The 13,536-nt window shown below is 41.4% G+C and overlaps 1 protein-coding gene across 1 annotated transcript; it reads left to right on the plus strand.

Annotated features, from left to right (window-relative positions):
• The first annotated feature begins 862 nt into the window (after window positions 1–862).
• nim1ka (NIM1 serine/threonine protein kinase a) lies at window positions 863–13,435 on the plus strand. The gene is made up of 7 exons (XM_030060848.1): window positions 863–970; window positions 6,486–7,055; window positions 7,697–8,053; window positions 8,355–8,467; window positions 10,055–10,176; window positions 10,378–10,524; window positions 11,388–13,435. Exons 3-7 carry the CDS (start codon window positions 7,761–7,763, stop codon window positions 12,144–12,146), a joined length of 1,434 nt encoding a protein of 477 aa, XP_029916708.1. The 5' UTR covers window positions 863–970; window positions 6,486–7,055; window positions 7,697–7,760; the 3' UTR covers window positions 12,147–13,435.
• The last annotated feature ends 101 nt before the right edge of the window (window positions 13,436–13,536 follow it).

Below are 13,536 nucleotides of genomic sequence, written 5' to 3' on the forward strand. Positions count from 1 at the left end.
ATATGCATACCAGTATAGAAATGTACCTGCTGTTTCTAGTACTAAAATGTTAGTTGATCCATCAATTGATTCCTTCCACAGAAAACTAAGTGATTGTAATTCGGATAATCACTTTCCTTGTTTATCAAGAAAAGCTCCCCCAAACAGGTGCTGGTGACAGCTTCACAAAGACGGAGGTTTGCTTGCTTTTCTGTTTTCATATAAAAATAGTAGATTTTTGTTGCTCAAACAAAGACTAGGCAATTTAAAGACATCACTTTAATTTCTGGTAAACTGTGATTGCCATTTGTCAGTATTTTTAACATTGTATAGATGGTTTATCTGAAATAAATTAATAAATAAAATAAGCCATAGAGTACATTTAATCGACAATGAAAATAATGGTTATTTGCAGCACTGGTTTCTTGCATGTCGAGGATCTCAAGTTAGAGGTGAATAAGACCATGGACCCCGTTTGATGATTTTTTTTTTTTCTTTTTTCTTCTCCCAAGGAAGAGTAATTAGTCAGTCACTCTGATATGTTCATCGCCATCGGCATAACACAAGCGAAACAGTGAATTTGAGGTGTTTGACATTTATCCTGGCGCTCCCTGTAACCCTGTGACGGCCCCATGCTGGTCCGCAGACCGCACTTTGGGAACCTGTGCTGACTGGCTGACCACAGAGCGCAGGCAGGTCACCTGGGGCTGAGGACTGTCACCGGACAGTTGCTGTGGTGCTGAAATTAAGTGATGCTACACCTCGATCTTTAATTGTTGCCTCTCATTGGCTAAACGGGCACAGGGACACTCCTCCGGACGCCGCCTATTGGCCCGTGCACCTGTCAGTCAAACGGATTTCCTCCACAATAGGCTTGATCACAGAGCAGCCGAGACGGAGCGCTCAATGTCACCTGGCACCGGCGAATATGTTTTTACCGCTAAATCAATAAACAGCTTGTCGTCGGGGGCGCTCAGAGCGATTCAACAAGGTAAGGGGAATTAATCCGTGTGAGCTCTGCGGTGTTTTTCATCATGATGGGAACATGATGGGAAATCGCTGCCTCAGAGAGAATGGCCTGCTGCTGATGTTAACTGTTGACTGTCATTGCGCTGGGATTAGCCAAATCAGATTATTGATACGCCACACGACATCAAGACCGCATTGTGTTCACCCACGTATGTATGAAACAGCATATTTTCTAAATCACACTTGTGTCACAGAATGACACAAGGCGTGTCATTCTGCGACCACTCTAATAGCTTGTGAATACATTTCTCAAGATGACACAACTTGATAGAGATATAGTGCTGGTTCCTGCGATAGGCGTATGGTGATTGTTAAATTCAGTGCATTACTTTCTATAAGGAGAAAACACACACACACACACACACACACACACACACACACACACACACAGAGAGAGAGAGAGAGAGAGAGAGAGAGAGAGAGAGAGAGAGAGAGAGAGAGAGACTATGGGTTTCCTCTGACTCACTGAGGAATCCCTTTGCCTATCCCTTTGCCAGACAAGCCAATTTGCTAAAAGGTGATGGAAGGTAAGGATAGGTAATAGCTCAGGCCCTGCCCCAAATAAGGTGCTTTAACATCTGCCCAGGTTTGGAATCAGCCCATCATCTGTGTCTTATCCCTGCAACTATAATATGTGCAGCTGCAATGAAGATTTGGGAGCAATGCATTGAAAGGATCATTATACATTACAATTCTTTGGAAAAAAAAAAAAAATCACATAAAAAAAGTTGAATTACTCAAAAACATGCTTGACGGGAAAAAATGATTTACATCAGGAAATTATAAACCTTGGCACTGACAGTATTTTAAATGTTGTTTAATAACTGTGCATGACACGCTATTAAGATTATGGTGCATAGATTGCAATATGTTGTGTCTTTAACCACATTATCTATGGGTTGTGGAGGTGAAGTTGGACTGATTCAAAAGTAACTGGAAACTTTATGGCTAGGTTACTAATAGCCCGCACAAGATGACCGTCAGGAGTCTGCAGTGGGTTACATTTCAAAAGTAACCTTTTCATACCCGCCTTAATCATTCAAGTCAGAGTAGTGTGGAAGCTGAATATATTTCCATAATTCTAAACACTAAATAGTCTGTTTAATAGTCTCTGTAGCTCTACCTGAATGAACTTTGTCTCTGTTTTCTGTTCTTTTGATGGTCAATCAGACAGCCCAGATGAAACATTGTGCTTCCCATTTCATTTCTTTGATGAAGACCTCTTTGAAGTACTGAAATTGATTAACATGCAAACTGAGGTGGCTCTTTAAAGTAGGATAAATAAATAGCAAATAGATAGTCAATAACTGGCCAAATGGATCTCAGTGTCAGCGACATGGATACAAGTCTTACATTGCATTGTTATGTTGTGCTCCTTGCAAATAGTGTCATGGTAACTTTGTCAAAGCCTCAGAGACGTCTCTCTCTCTCTCTCTCTCTCTCTCTCTCTCTCTCTCTCTCTCTCTCTCTATCTCTCTGTCTATCTATGTATCTATCTATCTGTTGGCTAGATCTTTGATCTTAAGGATCAGAGGTGCCTCTGTTCATTATTTTAACTTGATTAGATGTACTAGGTGTTGGTAATTTTCTACTATAACTCAGTAATACATTTTTATAGTAATACAGTTATAGTCATTATAATACTTCAGGATTAGTGCATCAGACAGGCCTGTAGAAGTGGCTGGACTGCACAGCTTTGGCTTAAACTCAGTCTGTAGTGTGCATGTGTGTGTGTGTATGTGTGTGTGCGTGTGTGTGTGTGTGTGTCTGTGCGCGCGTGTGTGTGTTTGCATACATATGTGCAAGTGGACAGTCATGGCGATTCACTGGGAAGGGATTTAGGGGTCAGTCGCCTTTTTTTGCAAATGAGAAATATTTGCCCCATAGATTCCAGAGAGGCCTGCCTCGCTGTTCCTAAGGCCCATAGTCTCCATTGTGCCGGCCCTTTCACCGTTCAGCTCTTTATCCTTCTCTACCGTGCGTCTCAATTAACACACTGGGGAACTTTGTGTGGGCATAGCTTTGTGTGTGTGTGTGTGTGTGCGCGCGTGTGTACACGAGAGTGCTTGTGCGTGTGTTTGCCTGAGAAAGAGAGTGTGTACGTCCATGCACGCGTGCGTTGTCTTTGTGCCTGAGTGTGTAGTGAAATGAAAAAGAGAGAATAGGAGACAAGCACAGGCAGAATGAGAGAATGGAAGTAAAAAAAAAAAAGGAGAGAGAGAGAGCCGTTAAGTAAAGGGGTTTCGGAAAAAAGAGGAGGAGCTCTTCTGCAGATAGACAGATTTTACAGCTGGTGATGTGAGAAGCACAACCAGCTCGCTTCATGTCGTACCCCGTCTAACCTCAGACACACAGATAGGCATTCTCTGGAGGGACCCATAATATAAGAACAGAGGGACTAATTGTTGATCCACAGCTGCAGTGGATGGGCTCTCATGTGTTAGCTGTTGTGGCAGAGTGTGAAATGTGAAGATGGTTGCTGATGCTAGCAGTGTGATCAACAGCACATAATGTACCAGGAAAACCCCTCTGTTATTCTTAAGGGATCCTCAGACACAAGACTGCCTGCCTGCCTGTCTGTCTGACTGCCCTCAGCCTGTGCAGCAGGTGAGTAAGGATCCATATTTGGCAAAGGAGTTTTATGTGGCTGATGACTGTTTGGCTTTTTGCAGATATAGGCTTGTTAATCACTGTAAGTTTTTGCATAGCATATTTGTGAATAAAAAAAAAAGTGTGGATATAATTTCCTGTCAAACATGGCAATAACAAAAATGATTGAGTCTATATTTCATAATTAGACAGGTATGTCTCAGATAGATATGAATGCTAATCCTGCGTCTGATACTTTATGTAAACGTTCACTTCCTTTGTGAAATGTAGCCTATTATGTGTTTATTTGTATATGCAGTATTGGTGTGGTGTGTGTGTGTGTGTGTGTGTGTGTGTGTGTGTGTGTGTGTGTGTGTGTGTGTGTGCGCGCATGTGTTAGCACACAAGTGCATGTGCCATCCACCTGCTTGTGCAAACACTTAACGCGGGTATCCAGTTCAGTGAAGCACCATATAACTGTAAACATAGTGCTTTGTGTTCTCTCTTTTCAGCACTCACTGCCGGTTAATACCTAATCCTCGGCCCGAGTAAAGCCACACAATCATGCTTGGTCAGTATCCATCACCAAGCAACCATATGGCGTGTTAGCCAGTGAAACCTAAACACAGAAACATCTGGGTAATTTAGCCCTGTGAGGGCCCACCAGAGATACTCTCTATTTAAATAAGCAGTTACGCACAGTATATCCAAGGATTCATTTCCTAGTTTTCTAGTGCAGCAGTCACCGTATTTATTGCAAAAACTCTCTACTTTGACAAGTCAAAAAACAAGGACAAATATGTAGAGGCAAGGCACCCACTAGTATCAAGAAAATGACATTTGAATCAAGAAAACTCTGGAAATTAGTGTTGGAAACATCACAACAAATTACATCATTCTGCAGGTTTTTTTTTTTTTCATTTGTGTTAAGACAAACAAGGTTTTTTAATATGAGGCTAAATGACTTGCTAAATGGAGACTTTTTTAATATGAAATAAGAATTTACACATGAGACAGTGAAAGTCTGTCTCATAAGCTGTCACACACAGTAAATGTTGCACCCGCAGATATAGTAATAGTAATTCATTCAGTAAAAGAATATATTAAGTTAATGTCAATTTACAATTCAAAATAATGAAACTTCAAGATGATGGCTGTTTATCTCATGCATGGTTGTCCTTTAGTCTTTTTATGTACACACATAAAAGGCTGTGTGCACTGCTGTGTTGCTTTGTGCTGTAAAGTGGAGGCCTGTCCTCTCTTAGCAAGTCCTTTTAGCCGCTGTGAGATCAATGCTTATATATTCATGGACGGCAGATACAGGATGGCAGGACGGTGTTTGAAGGCCCGGAGACCGGAGGCTTTACAAAAGACAAACACTTTGATTTGCTAGTGAGGCTCCAACACGGTCAGTGAGAGGATAAATCAGAGGAACACCTATCAAAACATGAGTTAACCCTTTATGCTGGACTTCATGTTCGAATCTCAGATGGTTCTCTAAGCTAATAATATTTCATTTTTTACATCCCATCACTATGCTATACAATATACAGGATATTATGTTATGGGATGTCACTTTTCTTATGGACACAATAACTCACAATAACACAATAACTAGCAATAGATGGCATAGACTTCATATTTAAATCAAAGTATTCCCCTGTCTGATTGATTAGTTTTGGAGCACCTTGCTGCATAAATGTGCCTGGCAATGGATGAATGATAACAACAAATGTGTTATGTGAAGACAAATATGTTGAAACAGAAATCTTTGCTGATCAGTGCATTACTTATGTTAATTAATGGCCTTGTTGCCATGCTGGTTATGTTACCCAATTTCCCCTTCAGGCTTAATAAAGTATTTCTGATTTCTGATTTTTTCCGATTCATACTGTGGTGATTATGGCGAGACATTAGGTAGCTCAAATGGCTCTTGTGTTCAAACAGTAAAATGCCTAAATTCACTTTTTAATTAGCTGGATTGAATTATCAGGTGAGCATGTCTGTGTGTGATATCAAGGTCAGTCTTATGTGATGAGCCCGTTAGATAAGATGCATTTCAGTGAGATTAAAGCCAACTTTTTCCTCTATAGGGACATTGTTAGAGCTGTGTTCCTCAGCATCAGCATGCAATTGTCACCTAATTGCAAACCTGTATGCCCATGTGTCTGCTCAGGTGTGCATGCGTGTGCTTCCACACACACATTAACACACACATGTATACATGCAAATGCACAGGGACTTTCTCTCTCTCACTCTCTCTGTCTCTGTCACTGTCTCACTCTCTCTCTCTCTCTCTCTCTCTCTCTCTCTCTCACACACACACACACACACACACAGTCTGCTTGCAGTAATATGATCAGAACTAGGTCAGTCAGGCTGGTTCTTCAGGCTGGTGTCTTATTGACGGCATAGTGATGATGACTTGATCAGGCCCTCAAAAGAAAGATTGCCAGCATGTAGAGTCCTTGGAGCAGGAGTCAAGGAGCAAGGATTACCACATACATTAGCAAACAGAGGCAGACACACACATACATGGGCATATGTGTACAAATTTATCGACAAAGAGGCTGGAAAATGATGTTTTTGCTCAGATTGCACTTTCACAATATTGCTAATGCTGACATAGTGTGAGAAACTTGCAGGCAAGGAAGCGACCAATCTGATAAACATAAACAATAACTCACTAAAATGCAGCAAAAGAAGATCAACTCAAAACCTGCTGCAATGCATCATTTCATTTGAGAAGTAGCTTTTAAGATACAAGAGTGCGAGAAGAAGCAGGAGAGAGAGGAGAAGGCTGTAATGAGACTGGACGACAGAGTCCTGAAGTTAATCATTATATTTAAATGACATTTTTTTTGTATGCTTCTTGTGCTTTGTTGCAGGGTGGCTCACTAAATGTTCCATGGCTGTACCCTAACTGCATCATTTGCTGGACCTCTTTCCTCCCCCCTCCTCCTCCTTCTTCTCCTTCTCCACCTCCCCTCTCCTGCTCCCTGACCCTCCTCCTCGACCTGGAGCCTATTTATACCCTGGAGACTCAGAGAGCCCATTAAAGCTCTGCGGATCTCTGATGAGAGAGCCAACTGTGAGTGCATCTCTGATCACACAGAGTCCAGCCACTCTCCAATCTGCTCCCCTTTTCCAACGGCTACAACCCCAAAAAAGTAAGGGCGCAGCCAGCAGCCACGTTTAAAGACAACAAGACGACTCCCTCCAGGCGCAGGTGACAAACTGCCCTTTTCCCCATCCTACTGTCTGCAGCTGCAGCAGATCTTGGACAGTCTAGATACAGCTTGTGCCTGAGTGGATAGACTGGAGATTCGGCCCTGTTTAGTTGAAATACAGCAAGTCGCTCATACAGTTAATATATCGACGAAGACATCAAACCAGATATGAAACTTGGAGGGGGTCACTGAAATTATTCACATCCTGAATGGCTGATATACATGAAGGTAAGCATTTCTTTACCATATCATTTTCTCTGCATTTACGACAGTTAATGGCATCATGTATAAACATTATAGTACATGCATGAATGGAGCATAAAATGTACTGCTTGTTTACTTTACATTTACAGTTTTATTCAACTTTATGCAGATTATGTTTGTGTGCGTCATATGTGGGCCATACTTGCACTGTTACCATTGTGTGTGCATTATAAACAGAACGAGATGTAGCAGTGTCAAAAAAATAAAACACATTTGGTGGCAGCTCTGTGGCTACTAAAAATCTTACATCACAGTGAACCCATATTCATAATATAGCATGTGGTAATTAATATCTGATGTGAATAAAAGGGAAAATGGAATACATATCTGAGCTCATAATACACTTATAATAATAATAATAAGTAGCGTGTTACTGGATCTGTTACTAAAGCAGTTTTGCTTACTTACTAAATCAATTATACTATGTTATGTCTTTTTTCCTGCCTTGTTAATTAGATTTCAGAATGCACTCCCATAATAAAGAAGCATCAGGATAATAATAAAAAAAAAAACACACTTTAACTTAATTCTGTCAAGAAATATGATACCTGAAAAATGTTGCAAAGAATAAAATGAATGGAGAATATTTTTTTTTTCTTGTACAGCACAGCTCCTCCACCAGTTCCAGCCATGAGCTAAGCCCGCTCCACCCTGGGCGTCCTGTGCAGGATGACTGCTGTGTGCCCCTCGGAGAACAGCCCCGATGCGGCTGGAGGTGGGGCTGCCACAGCAGGCTCCAGGGGCTCAGGAGCAGCAGGCATGACCGGGAGCAGCTCGGTGTCTGGGGCTGGGACCGGGGACTCCAGTTCGGGTGGGGGTATAGTTGGTGGTAGCGGAGGACAGAGGTACACCCGCTGGAGCCGTCAGGACAGCTCAGACATCAACACAGACGATGAGGGAGCATCGATCCGCCGTCTCACTCCACTGGAAAAGCTGAACCTGGATATGTGTCAGGATGAAATGTAGGGGTTAAGAGTTAGCTTCCATTCACAGACATGATTAACAACCTTTTCATTCACCCTGAGTGGCCATAAATCTTTTTAAAATTATCTTCACCATAAAATAATTATTAATGTAGGGGTGTGTGCCAACTTTCTCAGGTAATTTAATGATTGCTATGGTGGCAAATGGTATTAGAGCAAAAAGAATATATTCTTAAAATGATCATCAACTCTAAAATTATTAATAATAATGGAAAGTATGCCAGTAAATGCAAAAAAAAGTTTTTAGTCTTACACATTGTTATATGTAATCTGTTGACAGGGTTGTCCGTGAGCTAACAGTCGGCAGAAGAATTGGCTTTTATAAAATTCGAGGGGAAATCGGCTGTGGAAACTTCTCCCATGTCAAGCTAGGAATTCACGCCCTCACCAAAGGTAAGAAACTGCATGACGTCAATGAAATGCAACTGTATGAAATGCAAATGTATTTGAAACACATGCAAATGCAGCTGTATTTGAAACACCTGCTATACAGCGATCAAAACAACAGTTATTAAATATAATGGGTTCTGTCAGTGCAGCACGGCTGTGATACTGACTGTAGAGATACACTACATCTTGATTTAATAGCTGCCACTTGATTACAAATATACACACATTCCTCTTGAAAGATAATTTTAGGTAAGCTTCCATTCATTCCCTACACTGGCTGTTTCCTTAGATTTAAAAGCTGGTTTGGCTGATGAGCTGTTTTCATCAATGAGCTGCAATGCTAACAAGTGTGTCCTTATATAGCAGTTCACTAACAACGCAGTGTGGGCCTGGGTAGGGGGCTGATTCAGCCACGTAGAGACAGACTGTCTGCTGCCCTTGAACAGATGGATTGATTAGAGATCTCTAGTTTCCCTAGCGACGGCTAAAATTGCTGCATACCTCATCAAAGGCTAAAGAGAGAGAAGAGAATGAGCGTGTGGCTGTGTGTATGTGTGCGCCTGCTCTGTGTGTTTGTGATCAGGCGTGTGTGTCTGTGCGCGCTGCTTTGAGCACATACAACAAATGTCTATGTGGCTGCATATGCACATGTATGTGGTATCGCTTGGTCCTCCAGAAACAATATGTGCTCCAATGCATTTTGAATGCTGCTACTGAAGGCTGTGGCGCAGCTGAAAGGGAGTCTAATACCGGCCTGAATAATGCATACTGACGCACAATTAGATATCTCAACACCATTTTGCCACTTAAGAACTTTTCTGTATTCAGTTACCTGAGGTCTATTTTATTGCGTGGCATAAATCATTTAAAGGAATACAATAATGATATCAGTTGTTTCAGTGTGATATGTGTAAAGGGTAGTGATCTTTACTGGCTGTAGGTTTACACGCACCTTGCTATCTGCCCTGCATTTTGCTCCGTAGACCTTTTAGAGGCGGTGAGTTTGCTTTGATTCCAGGACAATGCAGCTAGCCGGGCACAGTGTGTTCTTTTCGTATACAATCTACATTCTCAATTTGCCCTCTGTCTTTTTCCCCCCACTTTGAAGTAATTGCAGTTTGACAGAAGAATGTAGTGCTCCATGATTGAAGGAAGTAATGTTCCTGTTAAAATAGGAATAACAGTGAGAATTGACCCCCCTGAGAACATAATCAAGAAAATTGGTTTCTGAGGACAACTAATCCTCAATCATATTATCCAGAGTGGAGCACTGGGTGTTGCTGCCTCCAGGACGATGTTGTGTGTATGCCTCCCAGAACCACACAGAGACATTATTTTGAAATACTGAATTAATTTACACATTCACATGTTACATTTTCCAGTTAAAGCTGTTCTGTAATGTGATCATTATTATTATCATCATCATCATCATCATCATTATTATTATTATCATTATTATTATTATTATTATTGTCATATCATATATATTGGGATTTGATTAGCTATGAGTGATTGTTCCCCAGCCTGTTCTTATTTTAGGCTTTGTGTGTCAGTGATTGTTGACCTTGTCCCATCCCTCTTCATCACCAGACAAAGTGGCCATAAAAATCCTAGACAAGACCAAGCTGGATCAGAAGACTCAGAGACTGCTGTCCAGGGAGATCTCCAGCATGGAGAAACTGCACCACCCCAACATCATACGTCTCTATGAGGTTTGACTTCTATACAGTATATATTCACGCTCACGCACACACACACACACACACACTCGCTCTGTCTCTCATGCTGAAATGTGTAGGCCTTTCATCTGATCCCATGGGGCTTTGTTAATGATCACTCCCACTCGTTCTTCTTTCTGAGTAATGCACTCTGATGTCCTGGTCATTAATGTTCTCTTCCGTCCTTGGCTTCAGGTGGTGGAGACGCTGTCACGGTTACATCTGGTGATGGAGTATGCAGGGGGTGGGGAGCTCTACACTAAGATTACAACCGAGGGGAAACTCTCCGACATTGACAGCAAGATTGTCTTCTCTCAGATCCTCTCCGCTGTCAAGCACATGGTCAGCTCCTCCGCCACATGCTGTATAATTTCATAGTTGATGGCAAAATCTCTGTGCAAATATTTCTTTACACATAGAAGACAAAACCTCAGTCTAATCTAGAGGTAACTAATTCAGGGTTTCTTTTGAGTGTTATATTTCCAACTGTGAAATTGACCACTAGGACTACAATCTACAGCCTCTGCACAGCACAGACTGTATTTTACTCTGATCTATATTCTTATCTGTGCTGCTGAGGTGACCCAGTTTCACTGCAGGGACCATTAAAGTTTCATGTAATCATCTAATCTAATATATCTAATGTGCTGCTTTCTGCATACATTACCCTCTCCATCACTATTGAACCATAAATTATGAAACTTCTATTTAAAGGAAGAATTCACACATTTGACCAAAATTAAAGCAGAGGTGATATCATCTGAATAATAGTGCTAATCAAATTTATCTAGTAGGTTAGAACTGGGGTTTTCAAAAATAGCTGCCCTGATATGAAATTATATTTTCAGTTTGTATACATTATGTATACTTGAACATTAACAAACAGGTTCAAAGTGTTGAAATTAATGTTAACATAATAATTCATACATTTCTTTATCATGACAAATTCTAGTGAAATAAATTATGCTTACATTAAACTCTTCCTCATTTTACTGAGAACCGCTGTGTCTGAATGTGTCACCACAACTAATTTCTTTGCAGCAAAATATTTACACATGTTCCAGTGTGCAGCAGCTTTAAACCCAGATGTGTCAAATGGTGCATACTTTACTGATATGTAGGGTTCCTTTAATAGAAGCACATCTGAGATAAATGATGTAAGCAAGTCAAAAACTGTTTTCATTTCTCATTTTGTTCTCCCACAGCATGACAACAACATTATCCACCGCGACCTGAAGGCAGAGAACGTCTTCTACACCTGCAGCACCTGTGTCAAGGTGGGTGACTTTGGCTTCAGCACCTTGAGCCGCCGCGACGAGACGCTCAACACGTTCTGCGGCTCCCCGCCTTACGCTGCGCCTGAGCTCTTCCGAGATGAGCATTACCTGGGCGTCTTTGTGGACATCTGGGCCCTGGGGGTGATGCTGTTCTTTATGGTGACTGGCACCATGCCGTTCAGGGCAGACACCGTGGCCAAGCTGAAGCGCTGCATCCTGGAAGGGGCCTACGTTCTACCGTCGTGGGTGCCAGAGCCGTGCCAGAGGCTGATCAGGGGGATCCTCCAGCCCCTGCCGTCGGACCGCTGCAGCGTGGAGCAAATGATGGGCTGTGAGTGGCTGCTCCCGGTGGACTTCCCGCGGGCCATGGATCCCTTCAAACTAGACCCATCCCATCTAGCGGAGAGCACGCCTTCTGAGCTGGAGGAGGATGAGCTCGAGGTAAAAGGAGCACTGGAGATGCTGGGGATCACCTCCGAACACATCCTCAACAACCAGGGTAAAGACTGCAGGAGCTCCATCACAGGGGTCTACAGGATCCTGCTGCACCGTGCTCACAAGAGACGGGCTGTCGAGAGCATGCCTGTGGTCACACATGTAGCTGGGACAAGTGTGTCAAGCAAGAAGGAACGTCTAAAGGTGTATCGTAGTTTGCGGCACACATCCAAACTCTGTGTAATTCTGTGACAAATAGCTCCGCCTCGCTCTGAAAATAAATAAACATTACAGTCCAAGATGAGATTGCATGAATTGAGCCAGACTTCGTTATTGGAAGTTTTTAAAAAAAGTGCTTTTTAGTCCAGCAGTAAGTTGAAATTGTGGTTTGTGAAGCCAATCACCTCTTGAAGTCTGGATTTACTTACTTTAGTGTTTTTCTTCTAAATTAAATCAATCTCTGTGAGAATGTTGCTACCAGCAGATCATGATTGTCTCCTCTTTTTGATGTGGACCTGGACTCAAATGGATGAACCATGATATATCAATTTAAACTGAGTTATTTATAGGCTGTTACAATGATTAGATGACATAACCCACAGATGAGGTTGCATTGTATCACTGTACATGGGTCATGCTGCAAGACACCCAGCTGTCTAATTTCTATGGTCAGTTTAGCTCTAACATAAAGAGGGGAAATGTCTGCACACATTATATTTGCCGTACTTTATTGTCCCCTGGTTGCAAACACAACATTTCGCTCTGGAAGGGCTTCATCTGGTACGAATCTGTTTGTAAAAAGAGGAGAATAAAGCACAAGAATATAATACACTGTGTGCGCACATTACTCATCTTTGCCTTGTCTTTTTTTTTTTTTTTTTTTTTTTTTTTTGGTCCAGCACCATTAAAAAAAAAAAAAAAAAAAAAATGGGATGTGCATAGACAACCTGTTCTGACCTTTTGCTATAACACCATAAAAGCCTATGAAATATCAATGTAGCACTCTTAAAAGCAGAAAGAGCTTAAAATTCCAATTATTGTGCTGAGGCAATAACCAACAAGGTGAAGAAATATGAAGTCAAGACACAGACTGCCTTGTCTTTAATGTTTAATTGCACTTTTCTTGGATGCCTTAGTTTTCTTCTCTGTTGTGTTGGCTGGTGTCATCTCATGATTAATGTACATCCTAATGAACAGATGTACCACAGAGATAATATACAGCATATTATCTGATTTATCTCTATGAGATGTTCCTGTTGTTTGAATGGTTGGCCCTGCCCTGGCTCAGCAATGCTGAATGGCCCTTAGTTTTTCCTGGTTCCAAAAAAATAAATAAATAAAAAAAAAAGCCAATAAATGACATTAAGCTATCAATACCACCCACCAAAGCTATCAGTTGTTGATGTGGCAAAACAGTCTTAAGCAGCCTATTTTGTTATGAGTTATTGACTCATTAGACTTTGTAATTGGGCTTATATTGTCATCTGATGCCATATTCATGCTGCCTATGTAGTAATTGAAATAAACCAGTTTGAAACACATCACTCGTGTTTTTTCTTAGATAATTCTACAAAATGGTTATGAGGCTTTTGTGCGTACGAGTGGCTTTATGAGAATTTATTACATTTATTTTTTTATTTAA

The sequence above is a fragment of the Myripristis murdjan genome, chromosome 9, assembly GCF_902150065.1.
Source record: "Myripristis murdjan chromosome 9, fMyrMur1.1, whole genome shotgun sequence".
NCBI classification, from domain to species: Eukaryota; Metazoa; Chordata; class Actinopteri; order Holocentriformes; family Holocentridae; genus Myripristis; species Myripristis murdjan.